Here is a 25,054-nt window from a genome sequence, read left to right as displayed (position 1 = left end):
AAATTGAGGCTCTCTCAAAAATTGCATTGGGAAGGACTCGGTGGAACCATAAGTTTAAAAAAAAAAGTGTTCATGCTGAAAAATGGAGCAGAAGAGGATGAAAAATCGACCCCAACGTATGTAAAAATAATTAGACCACTGAAACCTGAAAATGTGATATCACATTACGAGCAAAATATCTTCAGTATATAGTTCAAAATGTACTTGAATTACATCAGAAATGATATGCAATTGATGTTGTATTTAGAAACTCCTTCTCAATGTGTCCATCATACTACTGCCCGTGATGTTGATTATATGGCATATTGGAAGATTTTGCTGTCAACTGGTGTTGGCTTATATATTAGTAAAACAATACGAACAAAGTTTTTGTTATAGTTCAATAAAACAATCTCTAACTTTCCCTGAGTTGGGACACAAAGTTTTTGCAGGGGCTTGGAATCTCAGCAGTAAAAGCCAAGATAAGTTTGACAAATGAGTGCAAATGAAAACCAGATGAGAGTATTTCAGTTTCTCCTTTGATTTTCCTGCTAGAGGCACTGATAAACAAAGCAGTTAGAATAGAAGTGTGAAAAGTCGCTTCAGTCTTCAAAAAACAGAATACGGCAGGTGCTAGTGATCTGAAAATAAAAACAGAAAAAGTTGGAAATACTCAGTAGGTCAGACGGTATCAGTGGAAAAACAGGAGACAGCTGACATTTGAGGACTTTAGATCCTTTCTCAGGAATAGGAGATATTACAGATGAACAGCATTTGAAAAGGAATACAACAAAGGAAAGGGGGAAGGGAACAAGAAGAAACACAAACACATGGGAAAAGAAATAGAATGACCTGTGAATTAGTTGGGTGAAGAATAGGAGATAACTAAATGGCAGATGTGATATTATCAGGAGACAAAAGGAGGCATACTGATAGAAATAAAAGACAGATAGTGTGTGAATGGCTAATGGGGCATATGGAGAAAGGGAAGTATGAAGAACAGGCAGGCTCCAGTGGCCCGGAAGTCTGGTGGAAGAAAAAAGAAAGCAGGTCAGCACCAAGGGTGCAGACCACCCCATGTGTAGTATTCCAACAGGGGGGATTGCCCACCCCAAGAACCAACCTGCTCCACTTCCAAGGAGAACCAGCACAGCCTTCCCACATTGCAAGCACCGACTGCTAGAGAGAAAATGGGTACTGCAGCTAAGATCTGAAGTTGTTGAAGTCAATGTTAAGGCCAGAGGGCTGCAAAGTGCCTAGTAAAAAACGGAGGTGCTGTTCCTTGAGCTTACCTTGAGATTCACTGGAACAGTGTAGAAGACCATAGACAGAGGGGTCAGAGTGGGAGGGGGGATGAAGAATTAAGATTGCAATTGACAGAGAGCTTGGAGTTGCACTTTTGAACAGAATAGATGTGTTCAGCAAAGCTATGACCTAATCTGCGTTTGCTTTCCCCAACGTTGAGGATACCACACTGAGTCTTCATCCTTGTTTATTATTTTGCTTCAGTCTTCACCCTTGTTTGTTCTGCTATTATCTCATCTACATATTCTTACTTTCAAATCAGGTGCTGGTCACGCTGGACTCTGCTGAGGAATGCAGAGACCCATTTGCTGCTTCAGTGGAAATGCAGTGGACCAGTTTATACTATAGAGTGCAGCCGACATAGGCACGACGCCCATCGGCTAAACTTCTGTAATATAAAGGTGTAATTAAACCACCACGCGATTACCACTATGCAGAGGAATACTTTAAATTTCATCTTTTTCAAAAACACAATTCTATTAACTTAGCCCACAAAAAGAACCGAATCATTATAATAGTGTCTGTTAAATTGGCACTGTACCATATGTATAAATTTCTAGTTCCTGGATCTAATAAGGATATTACATTTTTTACATGACTACTTGCAATCCAAATATGAAATTTGGCAGCATCGATCCGTAAAAGTAGCTGGCTCACTACCACGTTTTCAAACACAGTTTACCAGAAACAATGGTGTAGATTTTGACTTTGTGCGATAGTGTAAATGGGTGATTGTGAGTCGGCAGCCCAGTTTACACTATCACACAAAGTCAAGATCTACCCCAATCACTTTTCCTCAGACGGATAAATTTGCCAAATGAATCACTTATTTCACACACAACCTCTATTCCCAGTCCTGGTAAAAGGGGTACTGATCATTACTGCCCCCCAAATTAAAAGCTGAAGAAGATGCACTGGTATTGTTACAAGGAAGTATCTATGATGTCCTATAAAACATTCTTATTGGTCAGACTGAACCTCTGAGGAGCTCAATTTGTTGGTACCTAACTGTCCTGAAGGCAATATTATTGCAATAACAGTCAAATTAATAAAAAGAAATGTATTTTTGTTTTTAAAAAGTGTTGGATCAATTTGAAAAGCAAATACGCAAGTGTAACATTACAAAAAATAAATTCCAAACAAAATTGGAATTGATTTCAATTGGGCACAAAACATGGTTGTTTCCCCCTGTTCTTCCTTATTCCAAAGGAGATATCCTTGCATTAAACTTTTTTTCCCAATTTTCTGTTCCCGGTTAATCCAGTTACCCCTCCCCCAATCCTTGGTTGAGAGAGTAATACGATCTTACCCAAGGACGCACACCAGGTCAATACTGCTGCTTGATTGATCCACCGAGCAGTGTGCTTCTGCCGTATGGGAAAGGGACCCATTGTCACAGATGGATCAGCTAAGACTGCAAAAACTAATTTTCCCTCTAGAGGAATGCCATGTGCGATTTTCATTCACTCGTTATATGGATTCTTGACCACTTGTGATTGGGGATGGGGGGTAGGGAGGTAGAAGAGAGAAAAACAAACAATTTGATGAAGCAATGTGGTAAGTGACAAATTGGCCTGCAGAGCAATGCAAAATCAAGCAGGTAGAGCAGAATTGAGCATGTTGGCAAAATGGTATGCAGGACAGAATAGGTGTGGTGAAGAGGAAGCCAATGAATGTGAAAGCATCTTTGTATGGAGTGAAGTTCCAGTGTATTAATGGAAGTGGCTTCCTGTAGAGAGATTTAAAGCCTGGCAGGGATAGCAAGTAGTGGGACCAGTGACCCTGACACTAAAAGGATTAGGGTATGTACCCAGAGACTTACTTTTCAGGGAGAGTGAGCAGGGGGCCCTCTTTTCAAATAGTGGATTTATTTTTAAGTACGTAGTATTTCCTGTTGTGAAAGGTGACAATTTAAAAAAAATTAGTTAGAGCATTTATGTTAATAGGGCACAGTCTCTTGCAAAACACTATTTTTATTTATTTTGAATAGACTATTGAACTTATCAAAATATTCATACATTGAATGGGAATTATGGAAATATTAAAAAAATTTCAAGGAGGATAATGCAGGGTCTGGGGAATACTGCAAAATGGGAAAGTGAAACTGAGGAAATTTAAATACATTAAAATAAAGCACAGCAGCTGCCTCCAACCGATTCAAGCAGGAGCTTTGAATTCAAATATTCTAACAGAATTGGGACACAGATGCAGATGTACTGTAGGTCTGGTAGGGTGAATGATAACAAAGCTTTGGCTTTGGAAGTCTATTGCTTACACTTCAGTTGTAGTGAAATATAATGTGCACTTATGTCATGCTTTGTTATTCACAGAAGGAAGAGAGCTGATGTGTTGGCATGTTGTAGCATGGGTACAGGATTGAGGGAATGCTCCTTTATTTGAAAGTGTGAGAGAGAAGTACACTGGTGTCAAAGGTAGACTGGGTTACACAGAAGAGAAGACATCAGTGATGAGTTGTGTTCTAATGCTTCTTGAAGCAGTCACTGAGGAGTCCTCTGAGTGAAGTTCATCATGATGCTCTCCTCCATCTACTTCTGCCTCTAATGCAGCTAGGGCTGCCTCCTACCAATTTCATAGTCCAGACCTTTTTGTATAGTGAAGCTGTACAGGGCAGAGCAGGCTACCTTAATGCATGACACACAATCTGGAGCATACTGTGAAAGTGTCCCTTTAAGACCCCAATGGTCCTCTTGATGACCAATTTTGTAGAGGCTTGTACCTTGTTGTGAGGCTCCTCTGCTGTTGTTCAGACCACTTATAGCGGAGCCATTATTCATGGGAACAGAGGGTAGGCTTCATCACCCAGAACCCATCCCTGACTTTCTTCCCTGAAGAGGTAAAGGACAGCCAAATTTCGAAAGATGAATGCATCGTGACAACTTCCAGCTGATCTCGCACTGAAGTGTAGGATCATTTGAATGTTGTCGCACACAATCTTTCATTCACAGAGTGGAATCTCTTCCTGTTGAGGTAATTGAGGAGGTTTTCTGTGGGAGCTTGCAAAGCAATGTGGGTGCCATTGATGATGAATTCACCAGCTCTCCTGAAAAGTACATCAATCACCTGATAAATGTATTCTGTACAGCACCCTGGTTCATATTACATATCCCCCATGGCTGCTTGAAATAACCGGTGTCATAAAAGTTGAGTGTGTATCACCTTCATAACCACAGAAATAGCATTATAGGCAGATGACCGTGGTTGCAAGTCTGCATGCAGTCGGTGGCCGAGCTGCCCCATTGCCTTTTTGGTGAAGTGCACTCTTATATATATCCTCACTAAGGCCCCCATATGACCCATGTTACCTGTATATTCTATTGGTGGGTAATAATCAGTGGGTTCCATTTGCTTAAATACTACACAACTCTCTTTTGCTGCATATTGTGCTGCTCTTCCTCCACTATGATAATGGAAAACAAGGGTATGCCAATAAGACATACCAGCTCCTGAGAAGCTCTCACTGTGGATAGGAGATTGCGGGGGGGGGGGGGGGGGAACTCCCAGTGGTCTTACGCTGCTAGGAGCAGTAATGAGCAAGTACCGGACTGTGTGAGCAGAATGCTGAAAAAGTTGTTCTCAGCTGTAGAAATCACAACTCTCCACATTATTCAGGTTCAGAAACTCCTCACTTCTACTTGTCTCAGCTGATTCTGGCAGCAGCTGCACCTTATAGTTCTCATTGGGCTGGAAACTGCGGTCGGAGGCTTCCCGCGAGCGAATGCCTCCGAACCGCAAGTAAACGCCGCACCTACCTGGTGCCTCCATACCATCGAAGACTCGCGCTCTTGGGCCTGCGTAAAGGCCCATGTATCCCAGGAGGGCATGAGGTTCACAAGTGTCCCTGGGATCACGTGGGCCAGCCCAACCAATCACAAAAGGGGATTCCCATTATGCTTATGGGGATTCCAGGAATCCCCAGGAGCATAATAGAAATCTCCTAAAAAAACACATTTCACTGCACTTAAATAAAAATAAATCATCACATGGTCAAAATTAATTAAAATGCCATTTGATTAAACATTTAAAACAAAAATTTTATTTTTTGAAAAATAAATGTAAACATTTTTCAAGGGGCCAACAATAACCTAAACTAATTTTAAAAGTTTTTGTATGGTTAAATCATTTAAAAAATGTTATTTTAATAATATTTATTTAAACCCTTTCACTGGTAAAAGAAGGCCATGTGCCTGCTTTTACCAGGCGTAAGGGTTTCATGGGCATTCATTGGGCAGTAGTGTGCGCCAGAGAATGTCCATTTTCTGCAGATTTGTACGATCTGTCAAGTTCTGGGTTTTCGCGCATGCACAGCGTTCCTGTTTCAGATTTTTTGCATTTTAATCTCTGACTCAACTCAAACCCACCCATTTTTGGGAGTTAAGATTCAGCCCTAAATTTCTGGGTTTCTTTTAAACAATATGTCCATTATATCTTAAAAAATGAAAAGAGGTAAGAGAGAGGACAGCAATGTCAGGAGTGTGAGAGAGACCAAGAATGAGTGTAAGAAGTGAGAAGGAAAGTCAAAGACTTGGACTTGGGTTGATGTCGAGAATAGGTGAAATGATGCTGACATCTGAGGTGTTTAGAGTGGGACTGATTCTGGAAAGAGAAAACAGAAGGGAAGCTCATATTGGGAGTGTTGTGGGAGCAGGGCTTATATAGAGAATGGGGTCTTCACATCCGGAGAATGGGCCTGGAAGCAGCCAAGATGAGGAAGAAGCCAGAAGGGAGCATCAAAGTGGAGGAAGGAGTTGTTGAAGCAATTGGAGAAGATGGGATAGGTAAATTTGTGGGGGGGGGGGTTCCTCACATTGTAAATTTTATTAGGTGTTTAACATGTTCTAAATTTTATTTTTAAGTCTATATAGTGTGAAAGTCTATATATTGTATCAGGTTATGAACTTCCATGGCAGCTCCATCTTTGAGAATATGGAGTGTGACTGAGTAGAATTGTTTTGGTGAAATGTCGTTGGAGAGAGAATTGACATTAGATGGAAAGATATTTTGCAATATTATTTTCCTTCCCCTACATTGGCTCCCAGTCTTCCTAGACTCACAAGGCCTCACATTTAAAATTCTCATCCTCATGTTTAAATCCCTTCGTGGCCTTGCTCCTCCCTTTCTCTGTAAACTTCACCAGAGCAAATATGCCCATTCCTGTGACTCGAACCTCTTGTGCTTCCCCATTCCCTTCATCCCATCAATGCTGAATGTGCCTTTAGCTGCCTGGCTCCATACTCTGAATTTCCTTCCTAAACTCCGCCACCTCTCCACCACCCTCACTTTATTTAATAGCTTCCATAAAACCACCACTTTGACCAAGCTTTTGGTCACACCTCCTAATAACGTCATCCAATCTTTTCAGATTACGCCTCTGATGTGCTTTGGGGTGTTTTTCAATATAAAAGGTGCTATATAAATGCAAGTTACTGTTGTAACTGTAAATATGTGATGTATAATACAGACACATCAACGCAAACAGAAAAATTGTTTGTTAGAAAAGATGTAATATTATTAAATGGAATTATCAAAATTAATTCAAACAGCAAAACATGTTTATCTGTTATGCAAGTCATTACACAAAAATAATCATACACACTACACACAATATAGAACTGCTGCATTTACAGTGTAATTAATAGTGAGACTTTCAGTTGCCCGAACACTATCAATTTTGTTTAATATGACTTATGGAAGACTTACACGTGCCCAAGTTCATGAGCGATTGTGAAAGCAGTACTTAATCCGTTATCTTCACTGATGGAGCAACTTCGATAAGGATCACATACAGTACCAAGTTCAGCCAAACCTATACAAAATCCAGAGAGAAAAAGTATTTTCTAATCTTACCATATATCGAAGCATCATTGTTTGTCTTTCTTAAACTTAAACTTGATGCAAAGGAAAATTATATTAGTCAGAGCTAATTAAAAAAACAAATTTATGGAAGATTTGATATTGTGTTGTGATTTGCAATTGGTGTTTCACAGAAAATTAACTGATTAAAATTACAGCTATAAACTTGCACGTCTGTTTCTGTAGAAAATCAATCAAAAACAAATTTTGTGGTTTAAAAAAAAATCTTATCTTCCTCCCCTGAACTTGTTAACTTATTCCTGGGGTACGGCTCCACAGAAGCAGGTGCCCATCAGCACCTTGCCCAAGTGGCCATTAATCATGAGTCTTTATATTAAATGTTGTCAGGAGTGGGGCCCCTGGTCAATTTTTCTCTCCATAATTCAAGAGAACTCCTACTATTTCACCTGCTGAGATCCTCTAAATTAGCACAGACTTGGAACCTTACCCGTTTGTACGGCTCAGCTATTCACTAGATCAGCTCACTGAGTCATTGGAGGAGACCAATAACAAGTTTCTATCAAAAGGCATAATAAAGCCATAACTTACCCAAAGTGTCACATTTATCACGAGCTCTGCAAATGTCTTGCCTAAAGGAAAAGACACATCTAATTGAATGCTTTCATTCAAAAGTTAAAGAATAATCCATTTTGTTCTATCTATGCAAATAACCTTACTAATTTTTATGCAGAGTTATGGTATGTTCTAGATGTTTTTGAGCCACTTGCAAAAACAGGAAAGAAAAATAACATTCACCATAGGTTGTTTAAATAGTCTGTACAAAATTTAAAGAGTCTGTTTCCTCTGTGGTTATAACAACAGCTGTCACAAAAAGGTAAGTTTTTTTCTCCAATGGTCACTTGCTCCAAAAACACTAAAATTACAAACCTTCAATTCTAATCTTCATTTACAAATTTGGGAAGTAACTGAACTTGTATAGTGATAACGACAGTACTGATTCCGAAAAGAGAAAATCAGTTAATTGTTTTTGAATTTTTTTTAAGGCAATGCACTTCAAATGTGGAAATACTGGCATTGAGAAAAAAAGACAGAAGCATTTTGCATATTTGAATGAGAATATGAAATAATTTTATATTCCCCAGACCAAGCTAGAAAGTGCACTGTACTGTTACACATTTTTACTTCGGTGCCTTAATAGTGGTTGAAATAATTTAAAATCTTGTTTAAAAATTCACTTTGATTTCATTAAAGTTGAGTAAATTTACATCCAGCTATACATGTCGCCATTTGTTTTCTGAACCAGAATTTACATTATCCACTATCAAATTCAAAATGTTTTTTAAGGGAGGAGAAAATGTAGGAAGCGAAACCTTCAATATAAGCTGTTTACCCAGTTGTGTGTCCAAGTGTAATTTGCTTAATATTACTTCCATTTGCAAGTCAATTTCCTCCAAAGAACACCATTTATAAATCTAGTATTCCATCATCAAAGGGTATGGAGGAAATCAAGATTTAATGATTCAGCCACTGCATTGTGAGTGGACTGGAGGTTGTGTTCACTCAGAGCATTCAGTCTAATGTTGATGAACATAGAGTAGAATGATTAACAGAAGAGTGAGTAAGGTTGGAGGATGAATTCAGGAGATCACTAGCATGAAGAAAGAACAAAGAGGTAAACAGGAAAGAGCCTTAGGGAACCCTGAGTTAATGGAAAAGGAGTTGGAAGATAAACCATCAACACAATTAAAGCAATTTTGAGGAAAAAAACTGGATAGCTGCAAGTATAGCTTTGTGCTGAGGTACGGCACAGATTAAATGTAATGCAGAGCTTTCTCTATATGGCTCCTAAATTGACCCTCTAACCCAGCCTCAGGTGAATACCCCAACTGTAATATAGTGTGACAATTTCACTATTCACTCAACATTTATGGTCTGAGAGAATGTTCAATTAATAGCATTATTGTGGAATCTGCTGGCACATTTGTGCAGTGGACTCAAAGCTCCTGTGATCTGCACTACAATTGCTTAAAGTCATTTCACAAAGGAACCATTCCCTTAGATAATACAACAATATTTTGAAATACCTTGTGATAAGTACTGCTGTATCATGGTGAGAATGATGGTTTTCATCTGGATTATTCTGTTTTTGTTGCCATATACAGAAGTTTTTTAACGTTGTTTGAGCATTGAATGATATAGATGGACCATCCTGAAGATGATATAAAAACAGTATCAAGTACCACATTGTTATTTTTAGCATTTTAATTGGATTTTGAATATACAAACATCTAATTAAAATGTTACCTGCTCACTATTTATAACAACTAGTTTCACAACTACTATATTTATAAGATTTCCAATACTTGGATCTTTATAGATAGTAGCCACCTGCAAAAAATGAAAAAAAATAAAATGTTAAACATAGGGGATAACACTAACTAAAAGTAAAAAAGCTAGATTCTGAGAAAAGGGATACACTTGAAGGATTAAGCTCTTTTTTCTTTACAGTTACTGACACACCTGCTGTGTGCTTGTCGTATTTTTTTGTTTTGATATAATTTTGTAATGTCAGATTACAATTTATAACTTCTTACAACTTTTCTTCTGGAACTAGCTACATTTTTTAAAGGATATTGACCATAAAATATTGATCTCTTTTGCATAAAAAAATAATTTTGACAAGACAAATTCAAGGAGGCTGATCTTTAGAACAGTCTTAAACTCAGTCGGACAAGATGACTGATTGAGCCTGACATATTAAAATAGAGATGCGGAACAAGGAACGGACAATAAAATGTTAATATTCTATGATTTAATGCATTAGACACCACTATGCTTTGCTAGCATTTATTGCATCAACTACAGGCCTTCCAAATTGTGTACCTGTAAAATGAAAACACAAATAAAGCATTTAAGAAAATACTAACAGCAATACTTACGATGGACATTAAAGTGAGAACATAATGTTGTAGGTTTGCTCCATGATGTTCAACCATTCTGTGGTCTGCAACAACCATAACCTCAACATACCGAGGGTATGACAAAAAACGCTTTGTTCGTTTGTGACTTTCTGCTCCAGTGGTATTGTTATCGATGCCAGCTAAATTGTGCATTGTAATACTATTTTTGAGGCTGTCCAGATCGGACAAAGTATTGCTGGATAGTCCTTTAGTCCATTTCCTTTTGTTTTTATTTTGGCTATGTTTATGACCTATGATCCAAAGAGAGGGAGAAAAAAAATCCTAAAAAAACTTTAACTGTTTTTCATAAAAGTAGAACAATTCAAAATATTAAATGGTACACTAGCTTGTTCAAGACAGGGGAAAGTAACTGAAACAAATAAAATATATTGTTTCTATGACATTCACCACATTCCTGGGCAAAAACATATTCAAGTGTCTTTTAATAAACATTTGCCCAATAGTGAGACGTAAGAAGGTAGAAAATCAGCACAATAGGTCCATATATTTTCCTAAAATTTAGACCTTATGATTTTTGTGTTTCTGAGAATTCAGTACAGGAATGAAACAATTTTTAATATCAAATCTTCCCAGGTGAGATACAACACATCCAGATGCAAAATAAAGATCTTTTGACTTTCCTTAACAATGTAATTTAACCTCAAACTCAGAAAAGCACCATCTACTAAACAAATATGACATTTGTATTTCCGACAATAGCAATCCTTTTATTCACTCTGAATGAGACTTCAAATGTGTACTGAATTATGAGCGATTTTGTACTTTGGATTCGCACCCACTTTGAATTGGCTTGAGATTGTCACTTTATGTAAACCAATTATCTGGATTCAAACACAGGCCATAGAAGTGAAAGAATAGTCATCTAAACCAACGTATCACTCAGGCTCCTGTGTGCATAATTTTAACTGTTTTTTGAACAAGTATTTTTGTGCTCCTATTTGGTGTATGTTAGATGTATGTTTCAAAATGTGTATGGTTATTGTTGATATAAGTTGTCATTTTGTTGTAATAGTATGAATGATTAAGCAGCCTTCAATAAGACAAATGCACAAAATAAGATTACTTTTATTGTTTGTCCTTTAAGCAAGGTCTGCAAATAACTAGGTTTCAAATTAAGCAGCATTTTGTAGGTTTATAAAATCATAACTCATTCTATGCACAAATAATACCTCTGACAAGATGCACATGTGACTGATGGCCACTTGGGCGAGGTACCAGAACCACAACTACGGGCAGAGGAGGGGAAGAAAATGGCTGAGAAATTCTTTATTCCATCTACAGTATTTACTATTTTGTCCAGATCTTTTTGCATGCCAGTCGTCTCCCTTAGACTAGTCAATTGGCCACATAGCTTGACATCACGAGTAAATTTATTACTTGATTGATGTACCTTGCCCCATATCTTTTATCAACAGTATAACCAGCAAGGAATCCCAAATGGGCACTAGCAGCGATCAATTCAGGATGAAGGTCATAGGGAATATTGGATTTTTTTTAACTCTGGTTTGACATTTTAGAAATCTTAGTTTTTTTAAATAAAGAAGTGAGGGCAAAGTAACAAACTTCGCATCTGTTGCGGAATCCTGCCATGAATCGATCAGAAACCAGACACTAAGGCCACAATATCGCCTACCTGGGCGGCTTCATGGCAGGAGAGGCCGGTGGCGGGTGGCAACCCCGCTACTGCGTTGATCCCGCTGAAAAATAAGATCTTCCCGTAATGGGCCTTGTTAAACCTGCCCTGTGCGTTTCCCGGCCCAATTAAAAGGTGCGGGTCTGGTGACGTCAGCGGATGATGTGATTCTTGCCATGGCCCCATTTGCAGTCAGTTGTAATTTCACTTAATTCAGTGCTGTCAGTGTGTGTGTGTGCGCACAATGTGCTCGCAGCGCCTTGCTTCAGTGAGGGCTCGCTCCATCATCTTGTGGAGGGAGTGAGAGCACGTGGGGAGGTTCTCTTCCCTACTGATGGTAAGAAGAGGCCTCTCCAGCAGATGAAGGCAGCGTGGCTGCAGATTGCGCAGGAGGTTACTGGGCTGTCAGTGGTCGTTCGGACCTGGGTGCAGTGCTGCAAGAGGTTTAATGATTTTCTAAGATCAGGAAAAGTGAGTATAAAGCCACACTTACCTTGATGCTGCTGTGCCCGTCGTCACATTCCCATCACTCGCATTGCCATCCCTACTCCTTCACAATGTTACTCACCCCAACATCCCTTGGACCTTCATCCATCCCTCTTTCTATTTCTACATTAGCAAGTCCCCATCTTACTATGCACCCCTCACACTCAGCCTCATCGTAATGCAATGACATCAACTAACAGCACAAAAGGAGACAACTTGGTATTGGCACCCCACTGCATCATATTATCCCTTTAAAAATGTAACCCATCCATTCCTTACTCATTCCATCACGCTCACTCAAACTTCTCCTCTTTCCATCCTTGCAGGAAAAGAGAGCCCACAATTAGAGGAAGAGGGAGAGAATGGGAGGAGGACCTCAAGCCATGGCCTATCTGACCACTGCAGAGGAGGCAGCACTGGATAGCGCAAGAGTGGTTGACCAGCCGGTGTGGGGGACGGAGAGAGCGGCTCATTAGAAGAACCTGGTGAGAGAATTCTTTTCTATACACTTGCATAACTTTCATCAGTCACTCATATGGGGTCTGATGTCAACAGAAAATGAATGCTCATCATGTGGATAACGGTATATGTCTGCAGTCGACATCTCATATATCTAACTGATGTCTTTACTCTCCCACAGGTCCATCAAGAGCCCCTCCCCCCCCACCACCACTGTCCAGGAGGAAGAGCAAGAAGACTCCTCAGGGGAGCCTCCAGCCTCTGAGGGTGCAGCGTTACCTCATACAAGGCAAGCCAGCATCAACGCATAGATGCACACCTCGGTGGGTTCGTCGCAAGATAGAGTAATGTTGTCACCTGGTGTATTACACATCACAAGTGAGCAAGAGCAGATGGCAGAGACAGTGACAACAGTGGAGACTCCTCATCGGCGGATGCAGGAGTCTCCTAGCTATGCTAAGCTGCATACAGACACTGCGCTTCGGGGCCATCCAGGAAGAGGGCGATCCTGGAGCTGCAGGAACAAGTGCAGGAGGCTTTGACTGGTTTCTTGACCGCGGTGACTGCAAGTGTGCAGAGAATGAGGAGTCCATCTCAAACATGAGCACCACCATAGCACACTCACTGGCAACTATAAGTTCCTCCATGGATAAGATGGCCACCTGCGTGGAGGACATAACGTGCCAGTCTCATGAGAACATGGTTTCATTTCAATGTAGTTGGGCATCTATGGAGGAGAGAAACCAGAGGCTCGTAGATGTCCTTTCTAGAAGGGGTGTCCGTATAGACGAGGGCCCTCATGGCCCCACTGAAGTGCAGCAAGGTGCTCTCCAGGTACGTGTTAGCAGGGAAGTGCGGGTGGCCCATGAGAGGGATGATTGTGGGAGGGGACATGGAACGCTCAACTTCCACCCCCTTACCAACCCCTCGGTCAGAGCCCCAGATGCCTCCCCGGACAGTGATGGCCAAGTCTGCCCCTGCACAGTCGCAGGAGCAGCAGACTTTGGCGGGGCCCTCACAGGCTCCAAAACCCAGAGGACGACCACCAAAGGCGTCTAAGCAGGCACAGCAGGGAGTCGAGGAGGCTATGTCTACCTCTGCTGAAGCCACAGGGTTAGCACCACATAGAAGCACTCAGAAAAGAAAGATGCCACACAAGGGTAGTCACACGGGTGTGTTTTTCATTCTAAATGTGATGTTGAAATTCTATGATGTAGCTGTAATAAATCATGTATTTTTCAAACTTAGCAGTCCTTGCCAAATGTGTGTGCTCAAATAGAAGTGGCAGAGTGAACGGTCAGGGCTCATTTGACCTCCACCATTGGTGGTGAGAGTGAAAAGAATGGCATGGTCATTGTTGGAATGCTCTATGTTGTTGGTGTGGGATGATGCCAACCTGTGTACACCTGTGCCAGACACATGTCTGAGTTTTAAAGTTATGTAAATGTGCCATTGATTAGGGCATCCCTGGCGTCACGGGCAGCAATGTGGTCAAGTACTGCTCACAATGGCACCTCCGGTTCCTCCAGGGCTTCCTCATCCTCATTTTCAAAGTCATGCTGCTCCTCCTCCTCCTCAGAGGATGTGTGCTCGGTGCCATCTTCCTCATTCAGCGCTAATCCTCGCTGCTGCGCTATGTTGTGCAGGGCGTAGTAGACCATGACGATTCTGGAGACTCTGGCTGGTGCGTACTGAAGGGCTTCTCCAGATCTGTCGAGGCATCTCAAGCGCATTTTGAGCAAGCCGATTGTGTGCTCGATGACACTTCTCATGGAGATGTGACTTTGATTATAACGTCCCTCAACCTTGTTTGTTGGCCTCCTCAAAGGTGTCATGAGCCGCGTCTTCAGGGGGTTAGCCCTCGTCTCCAAGCAGCCAGCCGGAAAGACTGTTTGGCAGTGCGAAGAGCTGAGGGATGGTAGACTGGCGCAGGATGTACGAGTCAGGGCAGCTGCCAGGGAACTTGGTGCACATATGGATGATAATCTTCCTATGGTTGCAAACCAGCTGCACATTGCGATTGACCTATACTACTGGGTTCTGATGGGGTGCCCTGATGGCCACATGTGTGCAGTCGATGATGCCCTGCACCCATGGGAAGCCAGCCAGAGCTGCAAAGTCGAGCGCCTGCTCACTGACACTGCCTTCATCACTTGCAAAGTGGATATAATTTGTGGACTTGTTAAAGAGGTCATCAGTGACCTGTGTGATGCATGTGTGGGTGGCCGATTGCGAGATGCCTGGAAGGAGCCTGAGGCGAAGAAGTTGAAGGCGCTGGTGACTTTGACAGCCACTGGTAAGGGGTGTCCAACCCCTCCTCTGGGCTGCAGGTCTTGCTCCAGCAATGTGCAAATGTCGGAGATGACCTGGCACGATAGCCTGAGCCTCCTTTGGCACTGCTGTTCCGTCATGTTGAGGAAGCTCATCCTCTGCCGGTATACCCTTTTTTGGGGTATCGCCTCCATGAGGTGCAGCCCTCCGCTGATGCCCTCTGCCCTGTGCAGCATCAGGTGGTTCAAGAGAAGATTGGCACTCTCGTTGCTGCTGCTGGTGTGGCTGGTTCTGCTGCTGCTGCGGCTGATCGTCATCAGATTCGGAGGACCAAGATGAGAGAGCATAAATCGTGCCCATTGTGATGTTATATATGGCAGCTGAAGTTGAGATGACAGAAGCGATCTGTCAATGTTGAGATAGGTTGCTCCAAGGAGGTGGCAGTGGATAGAGAGATTACTCCAAACACTTCCAAAGTGCATAAAGCTCAAAAGTGTGTTCCAAATCCTGAAGGCTCCAGCTTCGAAGATTGGGAAGAGAACAGCTGTGAAATGGTAGGTTTTATACGACTTTTGCAACTGTCACCTATTCACAGCAATGGAGAGTCATTGAGAACCTGACATACTTACCTGACGTGATCTTTGCGTGCTGGGAACCTCATGAAAAAGCTGGTAAAATGGTAAGTAAATGGAAAAATGCTGCTTAAGTACCTTTCAACAAGCTTTTAAGTATCTGAATTGGCTGACTCGCCTCTTGGTGTCGGGTCTGTTCAGGATAACAAACCCGACACTTGGGAAACGGACACAGAGGCAGGTTGACAGCGGGATACCGACCCGCTGCCAATCTTTTTGATTATGACAGTGGACCCGCCTCCGAGTGCCGGTAATATTCCGGCCAAAAGCTTTTTTCTGGTAGCGTCACAGTTCAATCATTTACAGCACAAACATAAGGCATTGTCTCCAAGGTTTACTCTGCTAGAACAGATGGCCATAAGCCAACAGTGGAATATTAGACCAACTTTTCCCTGGGTCTATGCAACCTTGTGTTTCCTGTAATACTCGTTGCTTAGACCATACCTCTATAGTTGTCTGTACTCCTGTAACGTAAAACATCTTAAGTCTCACTTCATCAATGCCTTGTGACAATTCAGATTAAACCCACTGGACTTCTCACATCCATTTATTTAGATATCTCTTCAACAAATGCCAGTAAATTTGAGAGGCTTGACATTATTTCTAAAATCATGTTGACTATTCCTTAAGGACTTTGCACTCTTCAGACGATGACTCTCAGCAATCCACAAAATAGTTTAGTGCCTCTGCAGGTCACTGGCCTATAATGCTCTGGTTCACATCTCATTTCTTTTAGGAAGATATCTGGATAATATGAGTTAGCTTCCAGCCCTGAAGTGTAGTCCCTGTGTTTATGGGGCTCCAAAAAATATTAGCCAGATCCCTGTCCATGTCCTGATTCAGTTCCTTGGAAGATCCTAGGGTGTATTCTATCTGATTTAGATGCCCTATGGGTATTTATAGGACATTTTCTGTGTGTTTGTAGTTTTTCCACACTAATTTGCAAATAGCTGACTTAGTGAAAATGTTTGATTATTAATATCAAGCTGTGTTTTCCAATGACATTTAACAGTGGTACAATGATAGGAGCTTACAGCAACTGCATTAAAAATATCAACTCAGGCAACTGGGGCTGATCCAACCAACCGTGTCTGGGCGTAATGTTGCTGATATTCTTAAAAATAAATGCTTGCTGTTGGTGTTTTTGTAAATTACATAATATTTCTAAAATAAAAATAATGTTTTACACTCCTGATGCAGGATGATATGTGAAACATGAATGACTTCAGCAATATTGTTGATTTATGTCACATATATTAAAACAATTTTAATTATTTTGCATTTCTATACTGTTTTCAATATATATGAATTGACATTTTCACAAGTATTAAATATATTTAGATATAGCACAATGCTAGTCACCTCTGCCTGAATATCTGCATAAAAGCAGGACCCAGAGGTGCAACAGGAAAAAAATGCGCCATACATGAAGAAATCCTCCATAACTGCTGCAAACTTCTAATTTGTATTGAAGATAGAATTAAATAATGGTATGAAGAAAAAATACACTCAACAGAAGTGTTTAGAATAGCTCAGTTTACTCAAAGAATATAGGTAAATATATTTTTGTATTTTCTTCATATATAATATATACCATATGTGAAGGTGACTCCACTACATAACATTTCTTGGATGTTATACATATAGGGGGTTCATATAATCCTCTACGATTAAGTATTCTCTATGAGGTAGCAAAGTATCATGTTCCTTGCTTTAGAAAAAAATATAGAATCAATGATGCAAAAAACAAATGAAAATAGTATACAGTTTATTGTGCTTGTGGTGTAATTACTTATGCACTGTATCTATACCCTTTTCTAGACACTGGCTGTCGATCTTTGGGAACACCCATCACAAGCCGGCACTCAGGAACATGGCAGCCCAAGCACCACACACAAGCTGATTTTATATTAATCTTCAGCTGCCAGCTTCCATACCTCAAGTCTCGCAGTCGTTGGTCAGATTATCGTAAAACTTGCAGATTTTTTTTGTAAGACCAGCAACTAGGAAAACCCATTTATTAAAGGGTATTAGAGCCTGACACCCATCTTAACTCTGGCCACTAAAAACACTCTCCAGTAGACGCACAACCTGCAAGGATTTTCAGAATGCCCCCGCTCCGCCCCGCCACCCAAATAAACATTATGGCCTGAAATTTTCTGCGTGGGCGCAATCCTAAAGTTAGACAGCAAAATGTGCCCAATCCCATTCTGCTGATGTCAAGTTATGCTCAGATTTCCTGAGAATCTTATTAGAATACACCTGAACATAAAATTGGCGTAAATCAGCGTAAACATTTACTGCCCATGGAGAGCGCCGAACTCGCATTGTATATTTCTTCTTTACGTATGAAAATTAAAGTTTCAACTAATTTAACCATCATTCAGGCACAACATGTAAGCTACAATCAGCGAAGCTTTTCAATTTTTAATGTGACTTCTACTTATGCTGTAAAAATCCATTCAAAGAAACCAAAAATACAATGCAGGTCTCAGTGAGGATAATTTTTTAAATTTAAAAACGCTCAGAAAAATTCAATATAAACACGAGAAAAATGGCCGTTTCCTGCTGCACCTGAAAATCTGGTCGCATTTTCAGGAGGGCCTCCAAACCAGTGCAATTGCAGGGTACTTTGTAACCTGGGGGTGGGGCCAGTTTTATGGGCGGATATATGTTTGGGCTAGGTAATCTGAAGATGAACTTAAACAATCGAGCAGATTTGGTCGTAAATGAGTTACACGCATAATTCAATCTCCAAAGATCCAATCTGTAGTACAAAAGAACCTAGAGACTCCCATGCATTTGCTTTCCGAGTCCAAAAAGTGTTTACCAACAGTAACATCTAGGAACTCAAGAGGCAGTCTGCTGGTTTCTAGCAAATGTGGACAAGTTGTTTGGAAAACTAATCTGTTCTGCCAGCTATGCAGTCTGTATGTGTGGTATGCAATAATGTCATAAGACTGTGGCTATGGCATGCACCTTTTTGAACTACTCATGCAGCAGGCAAAATTACCTCCTGCAACATGCTCTGGGTGAGAGGGGGAGATATAGCAGGGTCAGCACAAGTCGTGTGTGCTGATGATCCACAGCTCACTCTCCAACTTGTATTGTGGAACCCAAAGAAAACCCTACTGAAGACCCAAATACAGGTGATGTGTCTTCCCACTCCTGTCAATGTTGCCACTCATCATCCTTGCTGCTGAATGACATCAATGTCAGTGTCCATGGTATCTATGTCATCTTCAGAATTTGGAATGATTTCCTGCATCAACTGGAGCTAGATATGGTGAACTCATCTGTGAAAAATAAGATGGTTTACATCATTAAACTTTTTGAAGGTTTCAGATATTGTAAAAGGTAAAGAATACCCGTTATTTTCGTAGAACAAAACAAATAAGGAAGAACACAGAATATTATTGAGAACTTACAAATCTATTACATATTGTGGTCATGCATGCAACAGTGAACTTCATAGTCTTTACATGAGAACATGTACTCATGATTGCAAATGGCATGGAAATTTCACTTACCAGATTATACAGCAGTCTTGGAGGAGGTTGTGTCATTGTACTTCATTTGGAATACCTATGCAGCAATTTTTCCAGCTTTGGCAGCAATTTTCCTGGTAGCCTTTTATAGCTAGGTGGTACACCTTTAATATGTCCATTGTGTTCGAATTTACACCATGCTGAACATTTAAAGTTGTTGATTCTCTTTCAACCGTTAGAGGTGCTTTTCAGCCTCAAGTAATAATTCTTACTTCTAACAATGTTGGGCCATGCCTTAGCACCATCATGTGGTGAGGCTGGAATGGCTCGGTTGCCTGATAAAGATGGTTTATTTTTCAGTATTTGATTAATATATACTGTTCCATTTTGTTGAAATAAGGCCACCTGTGTTTGTTGCCCAGAATTTTGCATGTTTACTGGCACTGGAGTTCCGAGATATGTCTGCTGTATAGGACAAATAATTTATGTGCACGAGTAAAATTGTTGAACTTGCACCTGGTTGGATTGGTTAAATTTCTGCCAACAGCATATCAAAATAAAAGTCAAAAATGAGGCGTTTTATTAGTGTAAATTGAATGGAGTTAATTATGCAAAAATATGCAATACTGTTGTTCTGAAAATTGACCCTTCTTTCTGGAGTTTCTTGGAAATACATGTTTTTGTGACCTTTACAGATATTGCAGATTTCTAGGCCAAAATGATTATAGATGTAGATTAAGACCAAATTCCAGATCCAAACAGTTCTGATTAACACGATAGCAAAATACTGCAGATGTTGGAAATCCGAAATAACAACAGAAAATGCTGGAAAAACTCAGCAGGTCAGGCAACATCCGTGGAGAGAAATTTAAGTTGATGTTTCGGGTCGAACCCTTCTTCAAAACTGGAAAGAAAAGAAACTAGATCGAAGGCAGGGCTGCGATCGGACAAAAGAATAAAAGAAACAAAAGAAGTAAAAGAGATTAGAAGCTAGACGAGATGGTAATAGGCTGAGATTAGGTGTAAAGTGTACTGGCAGGGCAAGAGATAGCTGCCAGGTGTGAGAGAGAAACAAAAGGAAAGGGGGGGGGGGGGGGAAAGGAGTGGAAAAATTACAAGAAAAAATGAAATAGGGGCCGAGCTTATGATCTGAAATTGTTGAACTCAATATTGAGTCCGGAAGGATGCAGAGTGCCTAATCGGAAGATGAGGTGCTGTTCCTCGAGTTTACGTTGAGCTTCCGTGGAACAATACAAGAGGCCAAGGACGGTGAGGTCCGAGTGGGAATGGAGCGGTGAATTAAAATGACAGGCGACCGGAAGCTCGGGGTCACCCTTACGGACTGAACAGAGGTGTTCCGCAAAGCGGTCACCCAATCTGCGTTTGGTCTCCCCAATGTAGAGGACACCGCATCGTGAGCAGCGAATACAGTATACTAGATTGCGAGAATCTTCCCGTGCAAGCGGAGGAGATGTAACACCTACCCCTATACCTCCCCCCTTCCCACTGTCCAGGGCCCCAAACACCCCTTCCAGGTGAAACAGCGATTTACTTGTACTTCTCGCAATCTAGTATATTGTATTCGCTGCTCACGATGCGGTGTCCTCTACATTGGGGAGACCAAACGCAGATTGGGTGACCGCTTTGCGGAACACCTCCGTTCAGTCCGTAAGGGTGACCCCGAGCTTCCGGTCGCCTGTCATTTTAATTCACCGCTCCATTCCCACTCGGACCTCACCGTCCTTGGCCTCTTGTATTGTTCCACGGAAGCTCAACGTAAACTCGAGGAACAGCACCTCATCTTCCGATTAGGCAGTCTGCAGCCTTCCGGACTCAATATCGAGTTCAACAATTTCAGATCATAAGCTCGGCCCCTATTTCATTTTTTCTTGTAATTTTTCCACTCCTTTCCCCCCCCCCACCTTTCCTTTTGTTTCTCTCTCACACCTGGCAGCTATCTCTTGCCCTGCCAGTACACTTTACACCTAATCTCAGCCTATTACCATCTCGTCTAGCTTCTAATCTCTTTTACTTCTTTTGTTTCTTTTATTCTTTTGTCCGATCGCAGCCCTGCCTTCGATCTAGTTTCTTTTCTTTCCAGTTTTGAAGAAGGGTTCGACCCGAAACGTCAACTCAAATTTCTCTCCACGGATGTTGCCTGACCTGCTGAGTTTTTCCAGCATTTTCTGTTGTTAGTTCTGATTAACATCCTTTTTTCTTGTTGCATACAAATCTACCATTCATCCATATTTAGGTTTTTTTAAAAACAGTTACATTGCTAGTGATAAATAACTTTAAGAATTTTTTTTTATTCGTTCATGAGATGTGGGCGTCGCTGGCAAGGCCAGCATTTGTTGCCCATCCCTAATTGCCCTTGAGAAGGTGGTGGTGAGCCGCCTTCTTGAACCGCTGCAGTCCCTGATTTGAAGGTACTCCCACAGTGCTGTTAGCGAGGGAGCGACAGGATTTTTACCCAGCAACGATGAAGGAACGGCGATATATTTCCAAGTCTGGATGGTGTGTAATTTGGAGGGGAACTTGCAGGTGATAGTGTTCCCATGCGCCTGCTGCCCTTGTCCTTCTAGGTGGTAGAGGTCGCGGGTTTGGGAGGTGCTGCCGAAGAAGCATTGGCGAGTTGCTGCAATGCATCTTGTAGATGATGCACACTGCAGCCACAGTGCACCGGTGGTGGAGGGAGTGAATGTTTAAGGTGGTGGATGGGGTGCCAATCAAGCGGGCTGCTTTGTCTTGGATGGAGTCGAGCTTCCTGAGTGTTGTTGGAGCTGCACTCATCCAGGAAAGTGGAGAGTATTCCATCACACTCCTGACTTGTGCCTTGTAGATGGTGGGAAAACTTTGGGGAGTCAGGAGGTGAGACGCTCGCCACAGAATACCCAGCCTCTGACCTGCTCTTGTTGGCACAGTATTTATGTGGCTGGTCCAGTTAAGTTTCTGGTCAATGGGGACCCCCCCTAGGATGTTGATGGTGGGGGATTCGGCAATGGTAATGCTGTTGAACATCAAGGGACGGTGGTTAGACGCTCACTTTTTGGAGATAGTCATTGCCTGGCACTTGTGTGGCGCGAATTTTACCTGCCACTTATCAGCCCAAGCCTGAATGTCGTCCAGGTCTTGCTGCATGCGGACATGGACTGCTTCATTATCTGAGGAGTTGTGAATGGCACTGAACACTGTGCAGTCATCAGCGAACATCTCCACTTCTGACCTTACGATGGAGGGAAGGTCATTGATGAAGCAGCTGAAGATGTTTGGGACTCGGACATTGCCCTGAGGAACTCCAACAGCAATGTCCTGGGGCTGTGATGATTGACCTCCAAACATCACAACCATCTTCCTTTGTGCCAGGTATGACTCCAGCCAGTGGAGAGTTTTCCCCCCGATTCCCATTGACTTCAGTTTTACTAGGGCTCCTTAATGCCACACTCGATCAAATGCTGTCTTGATGTCAAGGGCAGTCACTCTCACCTCGCCTCTGGAATTCAGCTCTTTTGTCCATGTTTGGACCAAGGCTGTAATGAGGTCTGGAGCCGAGTGGACCTGGCAGAACCCAAACTGGGCATCAGTGAGAAGATTATTGGTGAGTAAGTGCTGCTTGATAGCACTGTCGACGACACCTTCCATCACTTTGCTGATAATTGAGAGTAGACTGATGGGGTGGTAATTGGTCTGATTGGATTTTTTCTGCTTTTTGTGGACATGACATACCTGGGCAGTTTTCCACATTGTCGGATAGATGCCAGTGTTATAGCTGTACTGGAACAGCTTGGCTAGAGGAGCGGCTAGTTCTGGAGCACAAGTCTTCAGCATGATAGCCGGGATGTTGTTGGGGCCCACAGCTTTTGCTGTATCCAGCGCGCTCAGCTATTTCTTGATATCACGTGGAGTGAATCGAATTGGCTGAAGACTGGCTTCTGTGATGGTGGGGACCACAGGAGGAGGCCAACATGGATCATTCACTCAGCATTTCTGGCTGAAGATGGTTGCAAATGCTTCAGCTTTGTCTTTTGCACTCATGTACTGGGCTCCACCATCATTGAGGATGGGAATATTCATGGAGCCTCCCCTCCCATTAGTTGTTTAAAAGTCCACCACCATTCACGACTGGATGTGGCAGGACTGCAGAGCTTTGATCTGATCATTTGATTGTGGGATCACTTAGCTCTGTCTATAGCTTGCTGCTTCCGCTTTTTAGCATGCCTGTAGTCCTGTGTTGCAGCTTCCCCAGGTTGGCACTGCATTTTTAGGTACGCCTGGTTCTGCTCCTGGCATGCTCTTCTACACTCCTTATTGAACCAGGGTTGGTCCCCTGGCTTGATGGTAATGGTAGAGTGAGGGATATGCCGGGCCATGAAGTTACAGATTGTGGTGGAATACCATTCTGCTGCTGCTGATGGCCCACAGCGCCTCATGGATGCCCAGCTTTGAGCTGCTAAATCTGTTCTGAATCTATCGCATTTAAGACAGTGGTAGTGCCACACATGATGGAGGGTGTCCTTGGTGTGAAGACATGATTAGTCTCCACAATGACTGTGCGGTGGTCACTGCTACCAGTGCTCTCATGGACAGATGCATCTGCGACAGGTAGATTGGTGAGGACGAGGTCAAGTATGTTTTTCCCCTCGTGTTGGTTCTCTCACCACCTGTCGCAGGCCCAGACTGGCAGCTATATCCTTCAGGACTCGGCCTGCTCGGTCAGTAGTGGTGTCTTGCCCATGCTTGACCTGAAGCTTGACCCTACTTGGGGTCCGGAGTCAATGGTCCAGGACCAATCCTTCCCAACTGTATACCACTGTGCCGCCACCCCTGGTGGGTCTGTCCTGCCGGTGGGACAGGACATACCCAGGGATGTAGATGGAGGAGTTTGGGACATTGACTGTAAGGTATGATTGTGAGTATGACTATGTCAGGCTGTTGCTTGACTAGTCTGTGGGACAACTCTCCCAATTTTGGTACAAGTCCCCAGATGTTGGTGGGGAGGACTTTGCAGGGTCGACTGGGCTGGATGTGCCGTTGTCGTGTTCATAGCCGGTGCCGAGGTCGATGCCGGGTGGTCTCTCTGGTTTTATTTTTGTTGTTTTTCGTAGTGGTTTTTTACAACTGAGTGGCTTGCTAAGCTATTTCAGAGGGCAGTTAAGAGTCAACCATATTGCTGTGAGTCTGGAGTCACATATAGGCCAGACCAGGTAAGGACGGCAGATTTCCTTCCCTAAAAGGACATTAGTGAACAGATGGGTTTTTACGACAATCCGATAGTTTCATGGTCACCATTACTGATACTAGCGCTTCATTCCAGATTTATTTAATTAACTGAATTTAAATTCCCCAGCTGCCGTGGTGGGATTTGAACTCACGCCTCTGGATCATTAGTCCAGGCCTCTGGATTACTAGTCCAGTAACATAACCACTATGTTACCGTTCCTGTAATATTTGTAATACTATTTACCTATAAAATTTGCTTTTCAGTAACTTTCTTTCTCCTTCCCTCAAGAGCTCTTATTCTCAATTACTTTTTTTTGCTGTACTTTCCATGGTAGATTTAAGCTACAAGTATTGCATTTATTTATTATTTCCTCCTCTCTCCCCAAAACCTCATTCCTTTTTCAGTTATTGACATGATTATAAAAGTAATTTTTTTCTCCCCCTTTTATTTCTTGAAGCTATAAATCGCTAAAGTACATAGAATTTCCAACAGGGGTCTGTGATCCCTTGAAGGTGCACTTGGGAATTTCAGGGGGTCTGCAAGGTCATCAGACGCCGTCTACGTCTGGGACCGGGTGTACCACAAGAGTGTCTCAAGAACTCTGAATTCCATATTGTTCTGTATTCACTGATTTACTAGTGTTATTTTTGTTGTTGCATACTAAAAGTATTTTTATGATGATAGCACTGGATAGCTGATGTGGTCTTTCAAAGGTTGGAATGGAGCTCCCGAGGTAGGTACGTATTGATATTTGCTGAGGATTCCCC

At 42.1% G+C, this 25,054-nt stretch overlaps 1 protein-coding gene across 1 annotated transcript in view; it reads right to left on the bottom strand.

Moving 5' to 3' along the window:
* Positions 1–25,054, bottom strand: part of adamts9 (ADAM metallopeptidase with thrombospondin type 1 motif, 9) — a 360,757-nt gene that overhangs the window by 293,418 nt on the left and 42,285 nt on the right. The window contains exons 4-8 of the mRNA XM_086001493.1: positions 10,056–10,327; positions 9,421–9,504; positions 9,201–9,325; positions 7,705–7,745; positions 7,003–7,108 (exon numbers count right to left, since the gene is read on the bottom strand). Of these exons, the coding sequence (XP_085857619.1) occupies positions 7,003–7,108; positions 7,705–7,745; positions 9,201–9,325; positions 9,421–9,504; positions 10,056–10,327 (628 nt within the window). The remainder of the gene's footprint in view (positions 1–7,002; positions 7,109–7,704; positions 7,746–9,200; positions 9,326–9,420; positions 9,505–10,055; positions 10,328–25,054) is intronic.

Source organism: Somniosus microcephalus, chromosome 11, assembly GCF_052327205.1.
Source record: "Somniosus microcephalus isolate GS21.2 chromosome 11, FLI_Smic_1.0, whole genome shotgun sequence".
Classification (NCBI taxonomy): domain Eukaryota; kingdom Metazoa; phylum Chordata; class Chondrichthyes; order Squaliformes; family Somniosidae; genus Somniosus; species Somniosus microcephalus.
The sequence above is the reverse complement of the archived record's forward strand: the minus strand, read 5'-3'. Positions and strand labels throughout refer to the sequence as shown.